The sequence below is a fragment of the Lipophrys pholis genome (genome assembly GCF_963383615.2).
Source record: "Lipophrys pholis genome assembly, chromosome: 16".
In the NCBI taxonomy this organism is placed as follows: domain Eukaryota; kingdom Metazoa; phylum Chordata; class Actinopteri; order Blenniiformes; family Blenniidae; genus Lipophrys; species Lipophrys pholis.
In genome coordinates, this window is record NC_137634.1 from 10,338,969 (window position 1) to 10,365,368 (window position 26,400).

The 26,400-nt window shown below is 42.7% G+C and overlaps 1 protein-coding gene across 2 annotated transcripts; it reads left to right on the plus strand.

Annotated features, from left to right (window-relative positions):
- Positions 1 to 1,089: 1,089 nt before the first annotated feature.
- LOC308122008 (sodium/potassium/calcium exchanger 3) lies at positions 1,090 to 26,188 on the plus strand. 2 transcript variants are annotated; one of them, XM_080483591.1, is made up of 17 exons: positions 1,090 to 1,577; positions 7,952 to 8,062; positions 16,596 to 16,672; positions 17,600 to 17,674; positions 17,768 to 17,852; positions 18,072 to 18,175; positions 18,627 to 18,701; positions 18,784 to 18,809; positions 20,585 to 20,638; positions 21,946 to 22,085; positions 22,182 to 22,348; positions 22,449 to 22,686; positions 22,856 to 23,022; positions 23,109 to 23,223; positions 23,664 to 23,776; positions 23,881 to 23,946; positions 24,038 to 26,188. In XM_080483591.1, the coding sequence occupies exons 1-17, from the start codon at positions 1,472 to 1,474 to the stop codon at positions 24,146 to 24,148; spliced, it is 1,830 nt and encodes a 609-aa protein (XP_080339717.1). In that variant the 5' UTR covers positions 1,090 to 1,471; the 3' UTR covers positions 24,149 to 26,188. The 2 variants fall into 2 exon arrangements, with proteins under 2 accessions (XP_080339717.1, XP_080339718.1); XM_080483592.1 differs by having other exon boundaries at positions 1,388 to 1,577; positions 20,585 to 20,611.
- The last annotated feature ends 212 nt before the right edge of the window (positions 26,189 to 26,400 follow it).

Here is a 26,400-nt window from a genome sequence, read left to right on the forward strand (position 1 = left end):
TCCAGTGGCGTCAAATGCAGGGGATTTCTAAATAAAAGCAATAGGAGTTTTGCAGGTCTGCTCTACATTCTGGAAACGTGTCTTTTTGGATTTCTTCTTCACTTGCCGATCTAATTTTAACAACTTAGGGCCGGCCTGCCTTGGGCCCCTCCCCTCGTGAGCACCGACGCTGCCACAAGTGACCATATTTCGAGTTCCAAAAAAAGAGGACACTTAAGAGATACTTAAATGATACAAAGTTTAATCTTGGTGACACAAATCAGTAAACGATTATTTGGTGGAGATCATTAATCCTGATTTCATCATTGTCATAATAAATATTCTTTAAAAAGTTACATCACAACTGTTTGACTGAGGACAAGCCTCTCTTAGGAGTTATATTACAAAAGGCTTTTATAAAATAAGTATCCTTCATCTGAGAATAACACTGTGAAAATACTTTTTTAAAATCCCAATGTATCATTTGACACGTGCAGATAGGAAATGGTATGTTCCTTTAAAACAAAACGTGCAGATAAAAGTAATTTTTCTTCTCTGATGGCAAAATATGTTTCCTTCAACTCAAGCAAACGGATTTTGAAATATGGGGCTTTCAAAGTGTGGGAAGATGGACCCCTACACAGTACTTGAATTGCACATTTATTTTGTAAATTCCTGCAAGATTGTGTACTGTTTAAAAGTATCATAATGTTTTTACGTCCACTTTGTAAACACTCCTTATGCTCATACTTGAAAAACGCTGCTGTGATATATGAAGTGATGATTATCATTTGATTAAGGTCGGAGTAAGATTAAAAAAAAAAATTTAAATAAATAACAGGCAGGGTAGAGGAAATGGTCGTTTGATTATGAGGTGAACAAATTGCAATGACAGGGTTCTTTATCGTGCTGCTGTACCAGAGCTGATACACAAAGAGTTACGTTTCTATGCACTTTGCATACTTTATTTATATTTACATTCTTGGTTATTGTACTTTTCTTTTTCCTCTACTAAACGATCAGTGAAGGGGTCTTCGCTGCAGAAGGGAACGCGGCCGGGTTTTGTCGCCGCCTGGTGGCCACAGTGTGTGGGTGCGCCGCCGTGCGGGCAGACGGAGTTGAGCCCATGTCGCCTCCTGTTGCTGCGCCTCACTGTGGGAGCCGCTCGCGACCTTTCGGGCGGTGCACATGAGCGCAGAGAGCTCCTCTCCGCGTCTGCTCGCTATGTGCGTCCCGGAGCTCCGGAGGAGTTTACTCTCACGACATCTGCTCTGAGAGCGGGGCGGAGAAGGGGGCGAAAACCCTGCGGGGATTTTCTGACACAACTTGCCAGCAGCGGAGTCGCTCGCAGCCGCCGCTGGAGGAGGAGGTGGCGGCTCGTTCCTGGAGAGGGGGGGGGTCAAAAAAAAAAAAAGAAAAAAAGAAAAGTATTGAACAAGTGTCAGAAGGACAGCAACACATGTTTTTTGGCGGATATGCGAGCGGCTGAGGAATGAGAGCAGCTTCAGCGAGGCACCGGCGGCCCTTCCAGCGGTTCTGCTGCTGTGGAGTCGGGCTGGTCGCCGTCATTTGGCTCGCGCAGGTCATCCAGGCACCAGGTGAGACCTTAATATAGACCCGCGGGCTGGGCGCGCGCTGCGTCGCCGTGCGCCTCCGTGCTCACCCAGCCTCCACGAGCCTGCAGGCATCCCAACATTTTCCGCCGCACATTAACTCCACCTGGGATTCTTCTCGTTTCTCCAGACTGATGTTTAAACCTCGCACAGACCCGCGTCGTGGATTATATTAATTAACGCGCAGTGTGTGGCAATTAAGGAGCACACGCGCACACACACACACACACGCGCGCGCGCACACACACGCACACACAAACCTCCTTTATTTGCAGTCATGTATGACTCTGTTGACCTTTACTCTGGTTCTCTATTCTGCATGAAAATGTTATAAAAGTAGATTTTATTCAGATATTTTGCAGGCTTGCACGAGAGAACAAGGAGCTACAATTGAAACCATCATTTTCAAGTTCGATTCTCTCTCTCTCTCTCTCTCTCTCTCTCTCTCTCTCTCTCTCTCTCTCTCTCTCTCTCTTTCTCGTTTAAACAAGAAAAGTCATATTGGCTTTCAAGCAGCAAACGTGCATGTCTGAATTCTAGTAGGTGTTTTCCGCCATCACAGCAGCAATCAGTCAGTGTCTGTGCTGCTGGCGATGAGTGACTCTCTTCACACTGCAGGAAGGTGACAGTTTGTTGATTATGTAAAGCAGATCAAGATTGAAGCCTGTGTAAATCCAATCATTAGGGATAAGTTCAGTTGTAGGTTATGGCTCTCAGTCGATATTACATTTTTATCCCGGCAGTAATGCTGTGTCCGATTTCTCTGTTGAAATGTAAAAAAAATTTCAAAATCAGTGAGTCACTGAAGTGAAGAGATAATAAATCAGTGGTGTTTGCTTTGGATTGTTCACACTAACTGTCATATCGCTCCACTCGTAACACAATTTGACATACCAGATCGACATAATCCGGATTTCCCCATAGACATGGAGTCCCGGCTTTCAGTCGGGATAAAATAAACTTGACACAATAAGGAAAAAAATACACCTTTAAAGGAAAATGTCGTATTTATAATGCTTGGTAGGTTTATAGATGTGCATCTCATAATGAAGCTGAGAATCTTTATTGAGTTGGAACATCTCAAAGAGCAATTTAGTGTATTCGGAAAAAAAGATGTGAAAATAGAAATACAGAAGTTTTAACAGAAGACATTAGTGATTAAAAAGGTTATTGAAAATCTAACTGTGAGTCACAGAAAATAAAATGAAGAAAATGTACAGAAAACATAATTTTATGCCTCGAACATCACATTTGTCTCTTCTCTTTCTAAGCAGACCAGCTCAGGAGAACCGCAGAGTTTCAACTTGTACCGACAACAGTCATGATCATGTCGTGCCTCAAAATCCTTCTTTGTGTTTTCCGGGTCGACACAGTGGATCATGTTTGCTTTGACACAGATTTGACACCAGACGCCTGTAGTGAGTGGGCGGTGGTTTCTGAGGGCGCGACAGAGGTGACCCATTGAACCAGCAAACCTGCATTTCCCTACTTCTAGGCTGTCGTGCTTTCAATAGTTGTGTAACTGCAGCTGCGGGTTGTCGATGCCCAGTCGTCAAGGAGAAAATTAGCTGATCGTACATTAACTCCTCAACAGCGGGCAAAGCCAAAGAGAACGCCCAAATCTGGCGTTATTTCTTAGACAGCGGAGAACATTTAGAATGAAATAGCAGCCATGTTATTTTTCCTGATTCATGATGCCGATCAGCTCATATTAAATCCACGATCACAACAACTGTCGACAAATGCAAACAGACATACACGTGTATGTAAAATAACAGGAGCAGCACAGAGAAGCATTACTGTTCGTATGAGTATATGTGTATGTAGAATTGAGCACATCGCACCATTATTGCACACGATACCATCAGTAGCTGTTTGGACAAAGGATCTCCTGAACCTCTCAGTCAGACATCACACTTTGAATCCTGAACGAGGTTTTTTCATTTGCTGTCACAGCTAACAAATAAATAGCTGGTATCATTACTCACACCCCTCAGATTTTGGTGTAGCAGCAGAGTGCCTCTCAGCGACCCCCCCACCCCCCACCCCCCCACCTTCTCATTATCCTCCGCTCACCTTTACTGATGCGGTCGCACACACTCATCACATGCAGTTTAAGGATCTCAATGGGTGAACTTTTCGTGCCGTCGCGAGTGTTTTCATTTACGTTGAGGTTTCATCTTGGTATTTCATGCCGTCCTTTGTGATAGTCCATCCCGGTGGATGAGCCGTGTCATTAATATTTATACTTCACCTTTAAATCACGAGTGTGCCATCAACCACAAGAGGTTCTCTGAAGCGGGACTGAAGCTGCTCGACACAAACGGAATTACGGCGCCGGGCGAAGCGTGTGGCCCGCCGCTGGTACTGACAGACAGGTTACTGTCACAATACATGTATAACGCCGACTGCAGCATCTTGAGAAGCTTTGCTGGTTCAACCGTTCATAGACGTGTTATTTTCAGTCTGACACCGGCAGAGAAACCCCACCTTTGGATTCTATGTTGGAAAAATATTGAACAATCCAACACAAACTATAAATACGTTTAACACAAAGCAACCCGTAATGCTGCCAAGTGGAAGCACTTGTGCCGATATAGCCATCGCATGAAGTGTGAGAAACACCATTCAGATTGCAGCAAAGCTGAAGACGTAGATGTTAGTTCACCGAGAGAGTGAAGTGATGACAGGACAGTCGTGGAAAGCGGCAGAAATGAATTTAAAACCGACGCGTCGTTTTATCTTTTCCATGTTTTAAATGCACAGACAAAATACTATTAAAGCAACATGTAGAGCTCGGTGGCATGCCATTCATTAATTATTGTGTTTTTTTTTCTCTCCATGTTGCATCAGTAGAAATCTGCTTCATGTTGTGAAATGAACACAGCAAAAAAAAAGGTCTTCTTTAACAAATCCTGAAGGAAATACTGGACTGGAATGAGTCTGCAATGTTCAAAAATGAGTTTTCAAATGGGATTTTATTTGCTGGTTGTTTTTTGGTCGGAAACAAGATAAAGTTGTCAAGGGTTGTAAGGGCTCGGGTTGTATTTTAAATGTTGCCTCGCGCGAAAATCATTTTTCTTAATTTACCAGAGTGTCTCTATTATATGCTTTTACCAAGTTCGTCATGGTAATTCACATTACTAGTAATTACTTCATTGTTTGGAAGTGGATGTGAGTTTAGCGTTGCGCCTCCAGAAGACAGAAGTGGTCAAATGATTTCAATCAGATCAGCGTCTTCTCATGTCGGTAGAAGAAGCTAGACTGATGGAGTGTGTGAAAACAATACATTAAAAATAAAATACTCTCAATGTATAGAGAAAAGCATGAGAGCAGCTAAGAGTGACCGCTGTATTTAACAAGTTTATAGTGAGTCACACAACCACAGGACAAGAAGACAACAGGGTATAAGATACAAAAACCAGCATTAAAATCAGACACACTTAAATGAGAGATAAACGTGAAGACGTGCACATTTCGTACCATTTAGAACAAGATAGAAACTTCGCCCGTTGTTGGAAGAAGTGGAAAAATGTTGCAGTTGCACGAAGGTTGTGGGAATGTGGCTGCACACAAAACATTTCAGATCCGCGATGACACGCTGTCGTATCGAGGAAAGGAAAAAACAAACAGATTTAGCAGAAGGAGAAACTGCCACTGTGTCAAACCGCCTGCTGCACCAACAGACGATATTAAGTTACTGCTTCATGTGGGAAAATGTTTTGTTCGGTTGCGTCCGCGTTAGATAACAACTGTTTGCTTCACTCGGCTTTTATTTGTTTCTGCATTTGGACTCGATGATGTTCACGCTCTGTTTATGTAACCGCAGTTTGGATCCCATTTAGGGTTGAATCAAGTCTTCATCAGCCCCTTTGTTTACTGCAACATGACACTGGAGCATGTGTGATTGACGTGATCAAATGTCTTGTTTGTCCTAAAGAAAGAGGCGTCAGGAGCAGCGTGTGACTTTCGATCATTCGTCTCTCATGTCGCGGTTTCTCCTGAAGTGGCCCGTTGAAGGTTTTAATGGTATTTTACTTTATATTGAGTCCCTACTGCTATAAACAAACATTCATGCTTTTCTCACACCTTTTAATGTGAAAAAAAACCCCTGAAATAATGATCACGTAAACTGCAGATTTGTCCCACACTGCTTCAGCCTTCGGGCTCCTCTCCGTCCAGTGTGAGACTTCTGTGTTATTTATACGTAACATTTTTGTATTTACACTTTCTGTGTCATGAGGAATGTGGAAGCAGGATTAGAATATTTTCATACAAACAACACATTTCACGTTTCTTCGGCTTTAATGGCAAGTCATTCTCGAAACCTCTTTCCATTATTTACGTTTGCGGTGACACGGAGCCTCCAGCTGGCCGTCTTATCTAAACTCACAATCACTGCAACTGTAAAGTTGGCTTAAACATGATAGATCAGCCAAGATCTTCACCACTTCCAGGTGAAAGTTCAGCGTTGGAGTGAAGACAGGGCTGCTGAGTGTGTGAGGGGTGATGTTTATGGCCAATTTAAGGCAGTGTTGTGTAACGAGGGACACACTTATCTTGTGTTTTGAAGATAGTTTTACTATAGGAAGGAGAAAAATTAACAGGAAAAACAAATTGCTAACTAAACTGATCACAAGGTAAAACATTGTAAACTCACCACCTGAGTGGAAGGAATCAACGAAGAAATCCCAAATAGTTAGATTTCATTAATCAGGGCTACAATGGTATGTTTGGTTTCGCACCAGAGATTTTTAAATTGTTTGAGGATGACTCCCCCCTCACAGAGCTTCCACCACACCACACAAACTTCCACATGATGCTGTAGTCGTGAGCATTCTCACCTCACAGTTAAAATATCTCCAGCCTAATGCGGGCTTGGGGTCCTTTTTTGTGTGCAGTCTGTATGTTTTCCTCTTGGGAGGTCAACTGGTGAACCGAATTTTCCCGCCTTTCTGTCTCTTTGTGTTTGAGCCGTCCAGCACACACGCCCGCCTGCGCCCACTGACGAAGCGGTATTGATTGATTCTTATAAGTTATTAACGTTCATATGGAAAAAAAAAAGGAGAAAAAAAAATACGATTCTATCTAGGTGATTTCAGTTTGACTCCAACAAATACAGATTTTTACCTTCCTTTTTTTGTCATGGATTTATTCTAAAAGAAATACTGTGCTAAAACCACGCTGGGTTGGTTCATGAAGGTTTTTCATTCATTGCACCAAAACCATGAAGGCCCCGACACAGGAAATCATATAGATTCGTTTAGTTTCCCTGCATGCCAACTTTAAATTGTCTCCAAATAACACCGTCCTATCTAGTTTAAGAATCCAGTTTTTAGCCTCTCTATTTCTGGCGAGACGTTGCTTCAGGTGTGGGAGACTTCTCCCTGCTCACAAGTGTGAACACGGTGCAGAGCCATCTGTGGCAGAAGCCCATTTGAATTTCATACGACTGGAGCTCCTCTTGATGCCTCGACATGAAAGCCTTCACGTCTCTCTCCCGCGCCTCGACCGCTGCCCTCCTGAAACAGGCTCATTGAGCTGTAAAGTACAAAGGGACACGACAGCGGCTGGCAATCACCAAACGTATCTCACACGGATGCCAAGCAGCCTGACGATAATAAAAGAAGAGCGTGCTGCAGCGGGCGTAATAACTGGCATCAAGAGGTTCTCCTCGGCCCTCAGTGGAAAGATCTCCGTAGGTGGTGTTCAAGGATAACTGTGTCTTTTTCTCCACGATGAGACAGATCTGTCTGATGGCGGCTCTTCAGCTGTCACCCCACTAAGAGCTGTGAAATTCGACGCTGGCACAGAGATTAGTTCTCAAAGAATGAAGCTCAGAGCTGAAAGGCCGTTTATAAAGATTTCACTTGTGACGGCTCAGCGTCACTCTGAACAAGCTGCTGTCTCATCCAGTAACAAGAACATACCTCGGGGCAGTTATCTTTTTCTCACATTTCTTCCTTCTTCAAGCCCAGAAATTCTTATAATCACGATCCAGATATATTTGCAAACATTTGAAAAGAAAAATAAAAAGAAGATTTTTTAGTTTGTCATTATGGGGTATATAGTCTGTAGAATTTTGAGGAAAAAAATGAATTTAATCCACTGGAATGAGGAGGTAAAATAAAACAAAATGTGGTTGAAGTGAAGCACTGTGCATACGCTCCGAATGCACTGTACTGTAGTTTACATTTTCTTGAATTATATCATCAAACAAACATTTCAGTGCCGTTGATTCTGTTTCCAGTGTTAGATTTTATTCCCCACTTGAAATCGAAGCTCAGAGGTAACCTTTTCCCATCTTTGACGCGTGTCTGGCTGAGCTCAAATACCTGATGCTGTTGTTTTTGTTACAGAGACAGATTCCTCTGGATTTGGGCCAGGCGTGAGCGGCGAGACGCTGCGATGGACACGCAGGTTAATGCAGGAGAAGTCAGACAACCAAAGCCTGGATGAGCCTCGAGCAGGTGAGTCACTCATCTTTCACCCGGACAGACGCGCCGTCTCTTCCTCCGGTACTCTGTCGGCAAATCATCCCTGACCCTTTGCACCACTTCTTTATTATCTTTATCGATGTCACGTACCGCGAGTCCCTCCATTTTTTTTGCATAGTTGAGAAATTCCGTCTGATTCTCGGATGATCATTGATGCAACAGCGCTGCTCACTTAGTCTGATATCATCAGACACACTCATACTCTCATCACGTATGTTGACAAAGTGTCCATCTCCAAGTAAGCGTCTGCGGAATTTATTACTACGTAACCAGCAGCCTTGTAAAATTTGTATTGTGACCACCATTTTGAAAAAATAGTTATTTTGTAAATGGAAAACGTTGTGTCTGTGCTCAGTGAACAGAGAGGTGCGCTACAGATTTCTGCCTCTTCCCTGCAGGTGAAGCGAAAGGTCACATGGACGATGGTTCGTTTGGTGTTTGTTGCTGACTGCACGCTCGTGCAGTCAGCGTCAGGCTTGTGCGCTGAAATATTCAATGAGACGGATGAAGCACATGAGAGGAGGCTCCCCGAGTGAAAGTCAGATTAGATTTTGTGAGGCAGGTCTGTCTCTTAACAAGCGCCCAGCTACTCTCCGGTGCGTCCTGATCACCAGGTCCTCTCTGAGCAGTTACATGTTGAAATCCACCTTCATGAAATTACAACGGAGCCAAGCAGCCAGTCGGACGCCATAATCGGACCTCTGTTTCTCTGGTTCACCGGCTGATAGGCTGGCTGGCTGACATGAGCCGCATTCATCACATCTGACAGTTTTGTTATTAAAAATTCAGATCGGAGAGGAAATCTTTTCATGAGGGCGGCAGAGAGTAGATAAGAAATACAGGGCTGCACAATGAAAAAGCCGTCGCCTTCCTGACAGAATACAATTGTGTACCTTCATATCATTTGAAGTTACTCGATAGCTGTGCTAATTGTGAGGCTGTCAGTCACGACGCAGCATTGTACGCAGGCGGCGCGGTTATTGTGAAAGCTCTAGTGCAACATTTCGACCTCATTCTAACAGAAATCTATGCAAATCAAGTTATGCTAATTTCCACGCGATGCAAATGTCCTTCCCGGATCACACGCTGCTGAAATACCACCCAAAGGGAGCCCTGCCAGCTGAGTGTGTTTCTAACTGGCTTGTTTTTCAACCTATTATTTCTTTTCACAATATTCAGAGAAATCCTCAAGTGAGAGAGGAAAAATAAAACTATGGCTCAAGGGTTAAAAGCAGCAGGCGAGGGCATTCTGAATATCAAGGAATGGATTTAAAATGTTATCCAGATTATATAAAAGCTTATGGAACTTGTTAAAGATGGACACTCAGTATGATAACGAGTATATGGGAAAGATGAGGAGGGCTGGTTTTCATGTAAATCACAGTGAATGAGAGATCTGCACAATATGTCGCAAATGTATTGAAGCACAAAAAATCACCAAGCGACAATCACAGTCAGAAAAACTGCCAGGATAAGGAAAATATCTCTGGTGGGAACTGCAGATGAACAAGTGATGAGAGAGAAAAAATAAATCACAACTGACCTAGATTTGGGGAAAGAGAACAAATTCCAAAGCACAGAGACATTAAAAGTGTTTGTACCACAAGTCATATTATTGCAATACTGCACAACATCATCATATAGTACATCTTTGATTAATATCGCGCAGCCCTCGTAGATGACTTTATCTTTGCACCGTTGAAATGAATCGATTTGGAAAAACATTGTGGAGGATTTTTTTGGAGGCTGGAACACATTCCCCACACTGGAGAGATATTCATGAAACACCTGCAAACAGGGACTGCAATTCCTTTTAACACTCTGACATTGTGGACAAATCTCCAATGGGAATTATACTGACGAGAGGAAAAAAGACGACTTTACAAGCAGATGCCCCACTTGGTTAAAATTACTTCAGAAATCTAAATGGTTTTTATATATAAATATAAATATATATTTTCTATATTTGATAATTAGCTACCACAAAAATGACGAGGAATGGACTCCATAAAATAATGTGTGTTCAAATGTTCACAGTTAAAGTGGATTAGAGGGAAACTAGAAGACTAGCTCTATGTAGGTCGTCTATATTCTTATGCACCTATGTAAGTGTGAATTATGTCATTAAATGTCTTGCAAACAGGGACTGAAAATGATCGATGCCATGGGAAAGAAAAAATAAATCATCATTAAATGTGAGTCAAATGATTTTGACTCACATTGGGTCATTTAGAGGTTTTACATGACAATGTCAAACAATACACAATGCACTTTATGGTCAGTTGACAACTGCATTATCAGTATTGGCTCCTTTATCCAACCTGAGTAGTTATTCTAGCAGCAGAGGTTTGTTGTAGAAGAGCCTGCATTTAAAAATCATACTAACATGAGCTCTTGAGGAACATGTGATCTGACACTTGCAGTGAAGCCAAAGGTTTACAGCGCCACACTGTCCCACCATCTCTCCACACACCCTCCTCTTTGATATCATATTCAAGGTGCCTTTTTTCCCCTCCATCCACACTCGAGGTTTAAAGTAATGAGGCTCTGTGTCTCCTCCACAGTGCTCCATTTGCGCCGTACAACCATTTGTGTTTCACTACCCGATAACACACTTAACCTTTTATTGAGTTCCTGGTTGCGAGCAGATCTCCCTCATTATCTCTTACAAAGACACGGGCGGGATGCGGGAAGGAGACCTTGCAGTGGTAATACGCCAGAGACAAGGAGGTGAACAAAAGACTGGACAAGTAGTAGAAGACACGGCAGTGTGCACGGCTTCGGTCTCAGGTTGCCGCCCTCATCCTCAGCAGGCTGCCTGACAGTGATTGCATAATCTGTAGTGTGATTAAAAAGCCTGCCCCAGACCTTGGGGGATATTATCTTGGGGATTGCACACAGTAACGTCCAGCCCCAGGCTTTCTTTCTCTCTTTTCATCCCTCCTCTGCTTAACAAGATGGAGACTATGTGATCCGGCTTCAGCTGACAAGCCTCGGAGATCGCAGTTGCTAGGCAACTAAATGCTAAATTTCGAAACCCAGACAATTTTCTGTCTTTCAGCCATTAAAAGTGCAAAGAGAGGAGCTAAAAATAGACAGCCGGCTTTGGGGTGGGGGCTGTGGTCTGAAGAATCCAAACAATGTAAATGAAATAAATGGCTCAGCCCGTGTGTTGTTATTGAGGGTTGTTATGTTGTTTACTTTGGCAAGCGGTAGTCAGCTGAGAATAGTATCCTTCCACAGTCATGTTTTGGTGAGGTGTTTTTTTTTTTTCTGGAAAATGTTGAGAAAGAGGATCTGGCAGATAATGTAACACAAATTGTTCCAAAAAAAAAAAAAAGTATTGGATTCTTATCAGGAGAGACATATTGTGCAGCAGATGATGTGTCTTGATTTTCAAGGCATGTGAAGTTTTGGAAAATGTGATGCAAATATGGTTGGATATTGCTATTGCTCTTCTTTGCTCAAAAACAATGAATCAGTTGCATCGAGCAAAATAAACATACTGATTCATACCGGTGGTAAGGTACTATCACCGGACCATTTTAATCATCATAAATCAGCAGAAATTAACATAAGACCCAAATAAGCAAGCTAGAGAGCAAAATAAACCATTAGACCAGCATGAACCAGCATCATACTACCATAAATCAGCATAAACCATCAAAAGACCAAACATTTACCAGCATTAATCAGCATAAGGGCCATCATAAACCAGGATAAAACAACTTAAACCAGCACAAAACAGTATCAGACTCACGTGAATGACGATTTGAACAGAATAAATCAGCATAAACCAACATTAGACCAGCATAAACCAGATTAACCAGCATTATGCAGGCATAAAATAACATAAATCATCATTCGACCTGCTTACACAAACATTAGACGAGCATAAACCAGCATAGACCAGCATAAAACAGCATAAACCAGCATAAATAAACAGTAAACTGGCCTTAATCAGAAAGGTATTTTTCAGGAACATTTCAGGAATCATGACAGTTTAGTTGTTATTGATCAGTTTGTTTTATTTGTGTTTTCTAGCTGCCTCTTACAGGTGACAGGTGGTGGTGTGTGAATAAACATTGCGACACCCGAGCGTTTGTTTTATTAACAGCAGTATAACACAATGTTTATGTTTGCATCGATCAGCTGTGCAGTTTGAAACCCTGGTGCTGTTTCATCGGCCTCGTCCTGAAACTGCCTCAAAGGAGTAGAAATCAAAGAACAAATGCATAATTGAATTTACATTACACACCTGGATGAAATATTTATTTTTTGATTCCTCATGAAAAATGCAGCTGTGTTGCAGGCAATTTTGGTTGGTGCACGATAGGACTTTGCACGACGTGCCAGTCAATACGTAGCTTGACTCCAGGACTCCCCGCAGGTCTCTCCGATCGATCACGTTAAATCGCACCGCCCTCTGCTCGTCACTCGGCTTCACAGAGGTCTCCTGCATCAGACTGACTGACTGCGGGATCTAATCAACGCCGCTTTCACTCGGAGGAGATTTCCCCGGCCTCTTGAAACATTTTCCTGATATTGACCTTATGCTTAGAAATCAAACCCTGTATTGGCAAGGCTAATTTAAGAGAGAATCTTTCATTTATATTCATTAGATTGTTATGATCTATTACTGTTTTATGCACAGCAGCACCTGGTTCTTAACTCTGCAGTGTGGCATTATATAAAAGCCGTAAATGCTGTTGTGGACTCAACTAACAGCTCATAAAGTTTTATTTTGTGGACATGCGGTGTGGTTTGGATGGATGGAGACATATGAGGGTCCATTTACTGGAAGCCTCTTGACAAACATGGTGTAATTAGTCCGTTTCTGGTTTTCCATCAGTGATTTCTTCATTATTGTAATTCGTTTGTGTATTTATTTCTTTACCTGACAAAAACTACCAAATAGCTATAATAATGATATAGCTCTGGCTTTTAGGCCAGAATAAATATACAATCTACAGGTAATAGTCAAAGTTATCGTTAACAGGTAAACCGATGCTGCAGAAGAAAGAAAAAAGTTGCCCAAAACAAAAACTTGATCCATGGCACTAATTCAATCACTGGTAATAGATCTCAAAAAAACTAGTTTGTCTTATTATTCCTGTTGTTTTGTTGAGTTCAGGGACGTGTTGGGTGTGTTTTACGTACATGTGACTAAACCAATGAAACGTTAGGTGTGTGCCATGAGCGGTGACTTGATGATCATAAGCCAACTAAAGGTGCTTGATATTGTTGTTAAGAAGTAATTTAAAGGCTTTTAACATCTGAATTGCTTTGGATGACAGCGAGGACAGTGTGTTATGGCCTGAACGAACCCACTGAGACATATACAGACACTGTATATGAAACCGGGGAGTCGGTAAAGTTCGGTGCGACCATTCTCACGTCTGTGTCCTGTTTAGGGCATTTAGAAATGTTGACGACAGCTTTTCAATTCCATGTGTTTTTTATCATCTTTGTTTGGGGAAATGAAACGCATGTCCTCATAAAAACATTTGTTCCAAAACATGAGCCTTGAAAAAGAGTGGCTGAGCTCATAATCATGGTGGTTTTATGTTTAAATTGTACTGAACCTTGAACACGAGTCCACCAAGGGTTTACCTCTCACTAATTAAGCTTTTAACAAACGTGGTTTTGACTGGAGGGAGGGAAGTCAGTATTACCAGAGGAAACCCACACAGCCACAGTGATATTCCACACGGATATCAAACCCGGATTATCTTCTTGAGACAAGAACACGAGTCACTTCTGCGTCTCTATTCATACCTATATAGTATTTATCTATCTCTTTAGGAACACAGGAATAATGATGTGCAACTGTATCATGTTAAAGGGTGTTATTTTTGATTTTTTTTAATTGACTAACATATCTTTCAAGCTACCAAACGTAAATAAAAAGACAACCACACACACTCACATTGCTCACGGACAAATTAGAGTAACCATTTCATTCACATGCACGTTTCTGGGCTGGAAGGAAAACCCACACGCTCCTGGCTATGAGATGAGTGCGAACCACCAAACCATTGTGCGGCCCACATTTCCATCAAAGGGGCTTTTTATGATATCTAAATCTGTAGAGTGGGATCAATTATTTTATTGTTTTAGAGTTGAATTGTTAATCATTGGGAGAAGAAACTGCAGAATCAGAATGGCACGAAAAAACAGTCTGATAATAAATAGTGTATATTTACTCCCAAAACATTCTGTCTAACTTCTTTGAAGAAGTCTTTCCCACTCGGCAAACGACACAGGAAGCTACCGCGCCGACTCTGATCTAGAACCCGAAGAGATGCACGAGGTTTGAAGCAATCGTTTCTCGGCGTCTGTATCTTCGGGCGACTTCAGCTTGTGTGGGAGTGAGACGGAGGTATGTGAGCAGCTGTGAGGCTGTGACAGACAGAACTGGATCAGGGGTGAAGGAGTTGTGGGAGAGCCTCGTGATTCAGCCAGCAAAAAGACAGAGAAGTGTGATGCTTCGAGATACACCGGTGAGCCGGAACATTATGACCAGTAGCAGGTGACGAAAACTACGGGTAATCTCTTCATCATTAGGCCACAATAAATAAGCACAGAATAGGTGCGTTAGAAGCAAATACATTTCAGCGAGTTCGATAAGTGCCAAATTTCGATAATGTCTCCAGAGCTGCAGCTCGTGTCTGACATTCCCAGTCTGCAGTGATCAGATGTGGTCCAAGGAGGGAAATGCTGTGAACTGGCAACATGCTAATCAAAACTGAAGTTTTACTGACGCATGTGGCATTTGAAGGCTGTTCTGTGTGGTCCGATCCAACAGACTCTAGCTCCAAGTCAATGCTGATCGAAAGAAATCAGATATTTTTGTACACGGGGCTGCAAAACACTATGAGCCTGCTTGTCGTCTGATTTAATTAAAGTGATGGCATCTCTCGTTTGGAAGGTGTGTATGTGTTGAATGTCAAACCGCTGCATGTGAGTCTTGGCAAAGCTGGTTGTTGTGGACTGTTTCTGCCTCTGTGTATCTCTGATCCATTCACCCCTCCCTCGTTACTCTCTCAGACCTCTCCAGGGGGTTTGTAAGGAAAAATAAATATTTTTAGACATTGCAGTCCAGAGCTGCTGTCACTTCTCTCTTGTTTTTTTTTTTTTTTTTTCATTTTTCATAAACCCCAACCATGGGAAACGCATGTACACCTCCCCCTTTCTCACTGTTCAAGCAATCGCCTTGCCTTTGGCTTCCTACTGCCACCCATCAAAAAAAAAAAAAGAAAAAAAAAAAACCTGCCCCCAGGGGGAGGGTCGCCATAGCAACTACCTTCACCAGAGCAACTCCTCAAAGCGTCCATCTGAGCGTCGTGTTGTAGCCCAGCGTTTCCACTGACAGCATCACCTGGGAGTTTATGTTTGGGGGGCAGAGAGGAGCCTGGAGGGCTTCCAGGGCTCCGGGCGAGGACGGGGCTGAAAGCGGAGGAGAAGGTGGAGGAATTGAAGCTACGGCGCGAACACAGATGTCCAACAGCTGATCGGCTTGACTGCGGCCTCCCATCAGGGCTCCTTCTCTCGTGCGATAAGATGACATAAAGTTAACATGCTAAGCCTCGATGATTTATTGGATGAGCCTTGCCCGGCGATAACAGCTGGCACACTATGAAAATAGTCCTTCAGTCTTAAGAGGGCACAAAGCAGCGATCCGCCACACGGACAACCTTCAGAAACTCCTCGCAGATCTTAAAACCCGGCTCCAAGAAGCAGTTTGTGGCACAAAGTGTGCACATCGACACACAAATACTCTTTTCTAACAGACCACGAGCACATTACTGTCTCTGTCCCTGGAGACCATATGGCCGCCTCCTCTTACTCTCTTACACCACAATGTCAAAGATCAAATCTCATATTCTTGATCACAAGGGCCCGTCTCTTAATCCACGCAGTCTGTTGTTCAGTTTCCATGCAGTCGGGCTGAGGTGCAGCGTGACGGCGACGCTCTGTGTATTGTGCGCCTGTCGACCCACTGTTGGATCACACAGCAGAGGAGCTATTAATAGCTCCACGCTCCCTCGTAGTTTAAATTCATCCTGCTCGGCTCAGACTTGTAAATTGGAGCTGTACCACACTCTCGAGGCTCCCTTTTGCAATGTCGAGGGAACAGAGGGGGAGCTAAGCTGTCATTAAGAGTTTTTTTTTTTTTCTCTTCTTCTTGCACTCAAGGGAAGACAGGAAGCAGCTGCCAGTTTCACTTCCACCTCACTTCCTGTCTCATTCTTCAGTGCAAGCAAGCGCTGTGTTTACACGCAGTTGTTGTGGCTCTTTATCATGTTTGAATCTGCGACTGTAAGAAGTCACACAGGAGGATGATGACACTAGTTTTGAGGCCTACGCCCTGTTTATCAGATCACTGTCATTATTATGAAATGGTTCCTTTTTGGTAGGAATTTATCTGGGATGTGACAGATAAACTGAGGGAATGTGACAAATGTTGAAGTGACTGTTGATTCTGATGTATCGTCTCCTGCAGCCATCCATGAGTTTCCACAGGACATCTTCACGAAGGAGCAGAGGAAACATGGAGCTGTGCTGCTTCATGTGCTTTGTGTGAGCTTTTCTCAGTTTATCTCCTGAAATCTTTTCATGAATGTATTCGTAACTTTAACTCACCATGATGACATCGGACATTCCAACTCAAACTGGGTGAATCTCATCTCCAAAACGCAAGATTATAAATTTGCAATGAACGTTTTCAATATGCCTACATACTAATATAAGTTCCTCTCTTAGTTTGGAGCACTAACAAAATATCTTCAATTCGATTTATTGTCAACTTAAAAGCACCAATTGTAATTAAAACAACTATGATTAGTTACCTGCAAACAACCAAGTTAAAAATAACCTGCACATCTCCACTGTGAAGTCGTAGGCCGCTCTGCCCTTCTTCTTTTTTTCTCCACCGGCACAAACGATTACCAAAGAGCATTTAGATCAGAGATGTCGAACCGATTTTAGTTTACACATGGATCTCAGTTGATCCTGACCATAACAGCTACTCTAATATTTCTTTCCGACTTTGTTTTACTGCAAAGACAAATCAATTCAAAATAGATTTAATGCACTTTTTCTAAAATCTAAAATTCATTCCATGACATTTCTGCAGCCTTCAGTGATCACATTTTCACAAACCTGACATCATTTCATGTTATTTGTTGGCTAGGTGTAAGCCTCAGTCTTATTCTTACTAATATCTACAATGCAGGATAACATATAGTGGACTCACTAGGAATAGTTATTATATTGAAATCTACAGGTTTTTGCCTGTTGGCCATATATATGTTGTGGCACCCAAGAGTTGTGTGATCATTGTGGGAGAACACCACATTTAAAATTACCGAAACGCAAGTTTGATCTTCTAATAATTGCAACGATCAAAGATTACAAGAAACAATGGATTCATGTCAGGTCAACACACCTGCACAGAAGATTGTGTGTGTTCCTCAAACATCCCGTCTGGTCTTCTGCACCATCCAGGCCATCTACATGTTCTACGCTCTGGCCATCGTCTGTGACGACTACTTCGTCCCTTCTCTTGAGAAAATATCTGAGGTGAGAAAATCCACATATGATTTGTTTGTTACATATATATTTGAGGATCCTCATTGGATGGTGCTGTGCTTTCTGTTCATTGCTTTTCTTCAGAACCTGCAGCTCAGCGAGGACGTGGCCGGGGCGACTTTCATGGCTGCAGGAAGCTCTGCCCCAGAGCTGTTCACCTCCCTCATCGGTTCGTCGCTCAGCCAAATGTAGATGTTGTGACTGTAGATGTTGTGATTAGAATGAAGATTATAGGTCATTTCCTGTCAGGTACATATTTCATGATATTTATCCATGAAGTACATTAGATTTCCTTTTGGGAAAGTGACTAAAAAGAGGATAAATAAATGAGCAGACTGCAAGTGTTTTATATCGCTTCAGCAATCAAACAGATGTCTTCCTCTTCCAGGCGTCTTCATCACCAAGGGAGACGTGGGAGTCGGCACCATCGTGGGCTCGGCGGTTTTTAACATCCTGGTTATCATCGGCCTGAGTGGAATCTTTGCGGGCCAGGTTGGAATCCATTCTGACATTTTGAACAGATTTTAGCTTAGATTTACATACAACAGTCATGTTGAATCTTTCAATAATCATGTGATTGGTAATAAACACAAAGACTCACACGGACGATGTTGATAAATTTGTGCCTTGAGATTTGTGTTTCTAAATAACAGTGCTCTTTCTCTTGCCCTGAATATATAAAAGTTGTGATTGGACTCTTTTTTGGTTTTAAATCACCTCTGCAGTTTCCACCAGCAGTGTTTCAGAATAGGAGCAGTTTCTTAATTCTATTGTTTTATCTCATTTTCCCTGAATGCAACAATCAGGCCTGTCAATCGATTCTAATCACATCATTGTTTGATAATTAATCGCAGTTACGTGTATTTTTCTTTCATATTTAAAACTGGGAAAAAGCTTGAATGCACAGTGCATGGACATCTTCTTGCCTGTTTTTCCTCCACAGACGGTGGTTCTGACGTGGTGGTCTCTCTTCAGAGACTCTTCTTACTACATCCTGTCTGTGCTGACGCTCATCATGGTGAGATGTGGATTTATTCAACTGCTCTGTGTTGACCAACACTCCTGATCACGTTCATCAATATATGTTCTGCCCTTTCAAGGTGATCTATGATGACACGGTCGTCTGGTGAGTTTACATACTCTGAATTACTTTCTTGTTCTGAAAAATCTCCTTGAAATGACTGTTACTGACTGAATGAATAAATGAATGATGACAATATTCCAAACGACTGTCTGTTAAAAGAGCAAGAGGCTTTCAGGACATAATCACATTTCCACAGAAGCCAGCCCGCAATTGATGTCTGTATTTATACCGACTGCCTCACCTCTTTCATCTCACTCTGATTGGTGTCGCCACCTCTTCTTCAAAAGACTGCTATTACAATCACGGCTGGGAGACTTGTTGCATCGATCAGGCTCCTGATTTGTCACCGACAGAAACTAAAGCCGCAGATTTGTATTTCCAGTGAGCTGCAACGCGTGCTAAATGTGTTTTTCCTCGGGCAGGTTGTGGAAAAAGGTTTCGGTTTGAAATGTCCCGGAGAATGAATTTGTCCTACTTCAATTGGTGTGGAGGTTTTTGTCTTCGAAAAGCAGCTGCTGGACATAAGAGTCGTGATCCGCCGCTCAGCTGCTGAATTGATTTGAAAGTTGTAGTTAGATTGATTTCTTTTGTGTGGCTACTCCGCTCAACAGTTTCACTCGACGCTCTAAACAGCCGCTTGTCCAGGGTTTTTTTTTTTCTTTTCGTTTTTTTTTTTAATTCTCTCACCTTTTGAAAAGAAGAGAAAGGCTTTCCATTGTTACACGTGTTTGTGACTTTAATGAAAAAGTAAATCTATTCAAGTACTTAATGTCTGTTGTAGCGGTGGTTACTTTGGTGATATTTGGCAGGCTTTTTTTTTTTTTTTTTTTTTTTTATTAAATTGCAGTGTGCCAAGCGAGCGGCTTTATTTCACTTCACCCTGGTTTCCCTGAACACACTTTGGCAGATTTGTGTTTCTTTATTCATACTCAGACCACACGTGTGCCGCAGTGGTCAACCTGTGTCCACACTGATTAGTTTCACTTTGTTCGGTCTCGGGTGTGATTGTTCGGCTGTTACGCTTGACGAAGTTGAGATATTGTTGCATAGATGTGTTTGTATTGACTGAATGTTAAATGTAGCGGCCTTGTTTGATGTTAGAGGAGCGAATTAAATAATTAGAAGTCATTGTTGCAACACAAGATGTTAACATCAGTGTTTTTGTATGATTGATTATTTAATGTTTAGAATTGAGTATTTTGTGACATAGATGCAAGGTGCAATCTGCAGAGAGGGAGGGAGTAACATACCCCCCAAAAAAGACAGCATCAGGAGGCACATCCGGCGTAAAATAAAACAGCTCCTCTGAAGGATGCAGCCCAAAGACAGAAGCAGTTGTTCATGGCTGCTTTCATACAAGTTCCACTGATTCACCAAAAGGTCATTTCACAAATTTCCTAATTAAATTTAAATCACATTCACCGCCGCTTCCTTTATGCTGTGAGAAAAATGAGAATTGTGTTGCTTGGTTCTAATAAACACGGTAGTCTGCGAAACTTTAGTGTGGCCTCCTTCATACCTTATGCAGGATCTCAGTTAGAACGGTTTAGGTTTAAGGTTTTGTTTTTCATTAAGACAGAACGCTATAAAACCTCTAAAGACTGATTAATGAGGATCCACTGAGTATGTATAAATCCCAGCTTGCTCTTTAAGTCCTGTCATGCATAAATACGTTATTTGCAGGAGATATGCAGGAATTTCAGCTCTTCTAAATTGAAATATACACCCAGTATTTATTTTTGTGTTATCGGTATCTTGTCATATAAGATAAACGTTTATGTTGAGTCTGACTGACATGACTGTTGTTTTCCGTGCAGGTGGGAGTCGCTGCTCCTTATGACCATGTACGTGATCTACATTGTTATTATGAAGTAAGTTTATCAAACACTAAACCCCTCCACAGTCACCAGGTCCTCACTTTAAAGCCCCGTCTGCCCCACTGCTCACAAAAGGTTTGGGATATTTGGTTTTCGGGTGAAATTGATGGAAAAGGTAAAAAGTTCATGCTGCCATGAAAGTAGGGCATTTAAGTAGAAGCATGCAAAGGGGATTTCCTCATGCCTAACCATGTATTGATGCAAAAGCCAATAACAGCGGAGGGTAAACCACAACAAAGAACGTCAACGTCTCAGTAGCTTGTCGTCTTCCCTTGAGCATCAATTACAGCTCGACAACAACGCCTCCTGCTGTTCACAGGCTGACTCATAGTCTGCTGACCCAGTCTTCTTGAAGGGCGGCCCTCAGATCATTGAGGTTCTGGATACAGCGTTACAAGCATCTACACGACCACTCAGCTGATCCCAGAGGTTTTCTACGAGATTCAGGTCTGGGGAAAGTGCTGGTCCCTCTTTCTGAGCGTCCCCAGTCTCCAACAGCCGTTCCCTCGTGATGCCACCTCCCTGAGTGTGAGGGTGTCACTGTACCATCCACAAAGCCGAGGACAGTTCTGTAATGACTAGACACACGTGCCCACACTGTAACACCTCCACCAACCAAAGGCTGGTCTGGTGACAGCAGTGGCTGATGCGCAGCACTCTCCTTGACGTCTCCAACATCATTTCTGCTCAACGTGAATAGACTTTCATCAAAAAACCAGCACTGAGGCCCTCTGGTCTCTGGTCCAGTGTCGATGCTGCCTGGCTCATGCAAGACGATGAGCATGTGCTGTGGTCTATGACCCAGACCACACTGATAGAAACGGTTTCCTTTGGTCTGATGTGGCACCTGGTGCCTCTCACCTCCCTTAAATGTGCCTGTTGTGAGTTGAGTGGCATTCATCATCCGGTTCTGCAGAGCACTGTTCACAGTGAAGCGGTCATCAGCATGGGGTGTGGCCAAAGGACGCCCACGTCTTTGTCTTTCTGTGACTCTTCCAGTCTCGATAGTAACTGTAATTGAACCAGGAAACTTATTGGTTGATTCATGTTTTAAACACCTGTTGTGGATTTTGCCATTAGGCTCCTTGTTGGAGAACAGCACGTTGTGCAAAAAGTACTAAAACAATGAAGAGTTGGATCTGTGCATTCAAAGGTTCAGAGGAAGTCACATTAAAAGTTCACATGTGAAGGTTCCAGTGCATTTTAGGTTCATCTTGAAAATTTCACCCGAAGGCTGAAAGTCCCTAACTTTTTTTTGTGAGTGGTGTATGTGTTGGACATTAGTATCTGTTGGGTTGCAGGTTCAACTCCCAGCTCTTGGTGTTTGTCACGCGTCAGTTCAGGAGGGCCGGGCCGTGCTGCTTCAGCTCCGAGGAACACCGAGGCGACAAGATCGGAGATGATGCCGCATGCAACAACTCCATGGTGCTTCTCAACAAAGGCATGGCGAGATCGGCGTTCAAGCAGCATGTCTTTTGGGACTTCTAAAAGATTGGAGAGTAAAACGTCCTTCCTCGTGTGTCTCTCTGTTTCACAGGTCAAGCCCACGGCCCCGAGGCGGCTCCCGTCGTCATGGTGGACGAGCTCCTCATCCTCAACCCTCACAAACTCTCCTTCTCGGAGGCGGGTCTGCGTATCATGATCACGCCTCACTTCTCACCTCGCACCAGGCTCTCCATGGCGGGACGGATGCTCATCAGCGAGGTAGGTGACGCGCATATCAGACCTTTTGACCTCATTGTACTTTTAGAGCTTCCAGGAATAAAAACAGCTCACCAGCACAGCCTGTCGCTGTTCGCCACAGAGACAACGACTGATCCGTAGCTCCAGGAGCCAGCGGGACGGGGAGGCCGGGCCCGGGTCCAGACGGGCGTCGGCCAGCAGCAGCCTGAAGAGGACGGGCTCCTGCAGCCTGGAGAACGGAGGCGGGAGACCCGGGATAGCAGACACAGAATCAGGAGACAAGCCGGGCGCCGAGGCGGGCCAGCCAGAGGAAGAGGAGGAAGAGGACTACGGGATTTTCAGTCCAGTACGCATACCGGGTGAGACGGACGTTATGACCAAAGACATTTCAAGCAGCTATGTTTTTATCTCCTGGTGCATTAGAGTAGTTTGTAGAGATAAGCTGCTTGTTGATCACAAAACATTAAACGTTAGTCTACAGTTTGATAGCACTGTGTGTTTTCCTTCCCGCCCCCCTGCTCGTCTCAGACGGCTGCGGTGCGCGGGTGAAGTGGTTGATCACGTGGCCTCTGGGCGTCCTGCTCTACTGCACTGTGCCTAACTGCATCCTGCCTCGCTGGCATCGCTGGTTCATGGTCACCTTCGTGGGCTCCACCTTGTGGATCGCCATCTTCTCCTACCTCATGGTGTGGATGGTAAGAGGCAAGGCGGATGAGGGAAACTGCTCCGCCCGTATTACAGCATTCATGCACCTCTGATTGTGATCCTGGGATGCTTTCAGGTCACCATCATCAGCTTCACTCTCGACATCCCCGACTACATCATGGGTATAACCTTCTTGGCAGCAGGGACCAGCGTGCCGGACTGCATGGCGAGTCTGATTGTGGCTCGACAAGGTGTGTAAGCAAGGTGTCCTACGATGCAATATAACCCTTCAATTCCATTTAATGATAGTAAAATGAACATGATATTTTATAGCTATGTGATATTTAATGTATTCTCAATAATATATCGCTGAAATAAGAAACTCAAATTTGATATTTCAATTTAAAATATTCACCAGAAAGCTCCTCTCTATTAAAGAGGCAGGCCATTTACCAAAATCTGATTGGTCAGTGGCCGGTCTGTCAACCCTGAGTATAACGTGCCTTCGGTTGAACGAGTTACCATGGCAACACGCTGCCACTAAATGTTAACAATCATTCTAGTCCTAAAAAAGAGAGTTTCCCTGAAGCTACTGGCCCAAAATGAAACGATACGATTTAGTAGAGACCGTTACTGTCGAAATGTTTTCGTACTGCGGATGTTTAACATCACCATTTCCATGTCCTCTCAGGCATGGGGGACATGGCGGTCTCTAACTCCATAGGCAGCAATATCTTCGACATCCTGCTGGGTCTGGGTTTCCCCTGGGCTTTGCGCACTCTTGTAGTTGACCACGGCTCAGTAGTAAGCACATTTTTAACCACCATGACACTCGCCTTCTTCCCTTTTTCTGTTTTCATTTCTGATGGATTCAATTGTGTTTGATGATTTTGTTTTTTTCCACGCAGGTCTCCATAAATAACAAAGGTCTCGTATATTCTGTCGTCCTGTTGCTGGCTTCTGTGTTTCTAACAGTAAGTAAACAAAAAGTTTTTTGTTTTTTTTAATGTTATCAGCATAAACATGTTTTGAAGATGCAGCCGGTCTGTGTTTTTGTGTTTGCAGGTGACGAGCGTTCACCTGAACCACTGGAGGCTGGACCGCCGGCTGGGCCTGGGTCTGCTGTTCCTCTACGCCATCTTCCTGCTCTGCTCCATCCTCTTTGGGCACATGTGAGGCATTAAGGTCAAAGGTCAACCCCGTCACACGACACATCCTGAGTACCTACGTTTCTACCGTGTTTTTCTTTTCTTTTCTTTTTTTTTAACCGAGAAGAGAAAAAAAACCGCTTTGTGGTGTTTCCTGTGAGAATCTCTGTGCCCCTTCTTCGGACTCACTATTGTACATTTTCCACACGAACACACGTTTTCGTTTGTTTCGTCCTCCTCGTACGGTGCAGTATTTCAAAGTAGCTTTTAGAGATCAAATGAGACGACGTGGCGAAAAGCGCGACGACGTGGTGGATGAAGGCAGCAGGTTCATCGGGCCTTAGTTGACAACAGTGTAAAAGTGACACCAAAATAAAAGAAAAAAAATGCTTTAGTTTATAGGTTTATTTTTGAAACAGTGATGTGGCTCTTTGAATATTTTGTTGGCATTTTAAAGATTTTTGTCCCGTAAAAAGTTTTGTACTGTATTTTGTGCCTGTTGATCTAAAAAAAATATATAATCCACTCGTCTCCTGATATTTCCTAAATCACCGTTAAATTAGTAACCAGGCAAACAAATTGCTTGATCATACAGTCCTCGTTTCAATGTTTCATCATAGCAATAAGCCAGTAAATCATTTTACAAACGTTTCTCTCGAATATACGTCCGAGGTTGATATTTCTGGTGACTTTTCTGAAACACACACTGAGTAACCACAGTCTCTACGGTCAAATTCTCCCTGTAACACTTCCTACGACCGTTTTTCAAGATAAAAACTGTCGGGCCTTGATTTTTATCTCATACCTTTGTATGTTCTGAATGTACAGCCCGGTTGACTCGGTGTCAACTCCTTTACATGCACTCACATGTAGCAGACGGCACTGAAACACACAGCGAAGAACCTCTGGAGGAAAGTCCAACGCGTACCTGGAACTGCAACGAAGTTACACAGCTCTGAAGAGTTTTCCTCACGGCTCATGAGCAAGTATTGGTACAGCTTAATGAGCGAGGGGATTGAACCAAGTATTACAGTATTTTATTTTTTTTTTAGAGGTCTTACTGCTATGAAATCTAATATAATGTACTTCTAGGAGTTTGGGTGCAGGTTAGCTGCAGTGCTTCACGTTTAGGTACGACAATCGATGTTTGTGTTTTTTCTTGTACATGTTCGGAGATTACTTCACTTTGGTGGGACATTTTTACACTTTAACGCTCACATTTGGACACACGCGCAACAACACAGTCACATTCACAGCTTCCGTGTGTGTGTGTGTGTTTTATGGTAAATAATGCGGAATACTCGACCAAACGAGACGCAGTCACAAGAAAACAAGGATTTGCAGACAGGAAATTGTCTGTTTTTGATATTTTTCTGGGTTAATAAATCTGTGAATTGAAGCCTAAATGTTCCACCAATGTGGATCGTGGTGATTTAGTTGATATTTTTTTTTTTTCAAATGGCTGTACAATTGTCCACATGGTCTCCCGGACAATACTTTTTACTGTTTGTAAATGTTAAATAATTGACCTAGTTTTACAATAATAATGAATGTCTGACAGAGTTTAATTTTGTTGGTGGGTGTTCTTTTTTTTTTTTTTTTTTGATATTTTTTAAACGATGAGCATTTTTGTGAATTATTGTATCAGAGTGGGCGGACCGTGTGCTCGGTGGGATTTGACTGATTGTTTCTCTGATTTCAGTATTGATCCACTGACGCGCAAGAGAACAGAAAATTAGGCTTCCAATGAAAAGTTCCAATAAACATATTTTTTTATGTTTAATTGAAGAAAGAAAAAAAGGAAACGTATGAGCATATAAATAGTGAATTTTTGTGTTCCTGTGCTGAATTTATTAGGAGTAGAAAAAGTGCTGTTTTAATCTAAACGAAGCTGAAATGCCACTTTAACTATTGACATTAGGTCGTCGTCGTTTTCCCTGTCGACTGTGTTAAAAACACTTTCTTTTGGACGGATTTGTTTTTTTTTTAAGCAACAAAGATATAATAAAAGGACAGTGCAGTGCAAAATGACAGGTGAGGAATGATTGCTGCAAAGTAAGATTTCTTTAACAAAAAAAAAAGTTTATATTTTCAATCAAAGTGTAAAAAAAAACAAAATCCTACATGTCTTTAGTGTCATTCCTTTTATTTGGCAGCATGCTCTGCAGGGCTGTAAGACACAGTTAGTAAATATAAGATGCAATAAATGCATTCGTTTTTTTTAGTATTAGCTGGCAGATGCACTGTTATAACGTCAAAGAGATAAAACTATATAATAAA

What these genes read in the sequence shown, in the direction of transcription:
- LOC308122008 (XM_080483591.1), top strand. Translation starts at nt 1,472, where the DNA reads ATGAGAGCAGCTTCAGCGAGGCACCGGCGGCCCTTCCAGCGGTTCTGC. An exon ending in GCTGTTCACCTCCCTCATCG is followed by an intron (nt 17,853 to 18,071) that starts GTTCGTCGCTCA and finishes TTCCTCTTCCAG; the next exon opens with GCGTCTTCATCACCAAGGGA. An exon ending in TAGTTGACCACGGCTCAGTA is followed by an intron (nt 23,777 to 23,880) that starts GTAAGCACATTT and finishes TTTTCCACGCAG; the next exon opens with GTCTCCATAAATAACAAAGG.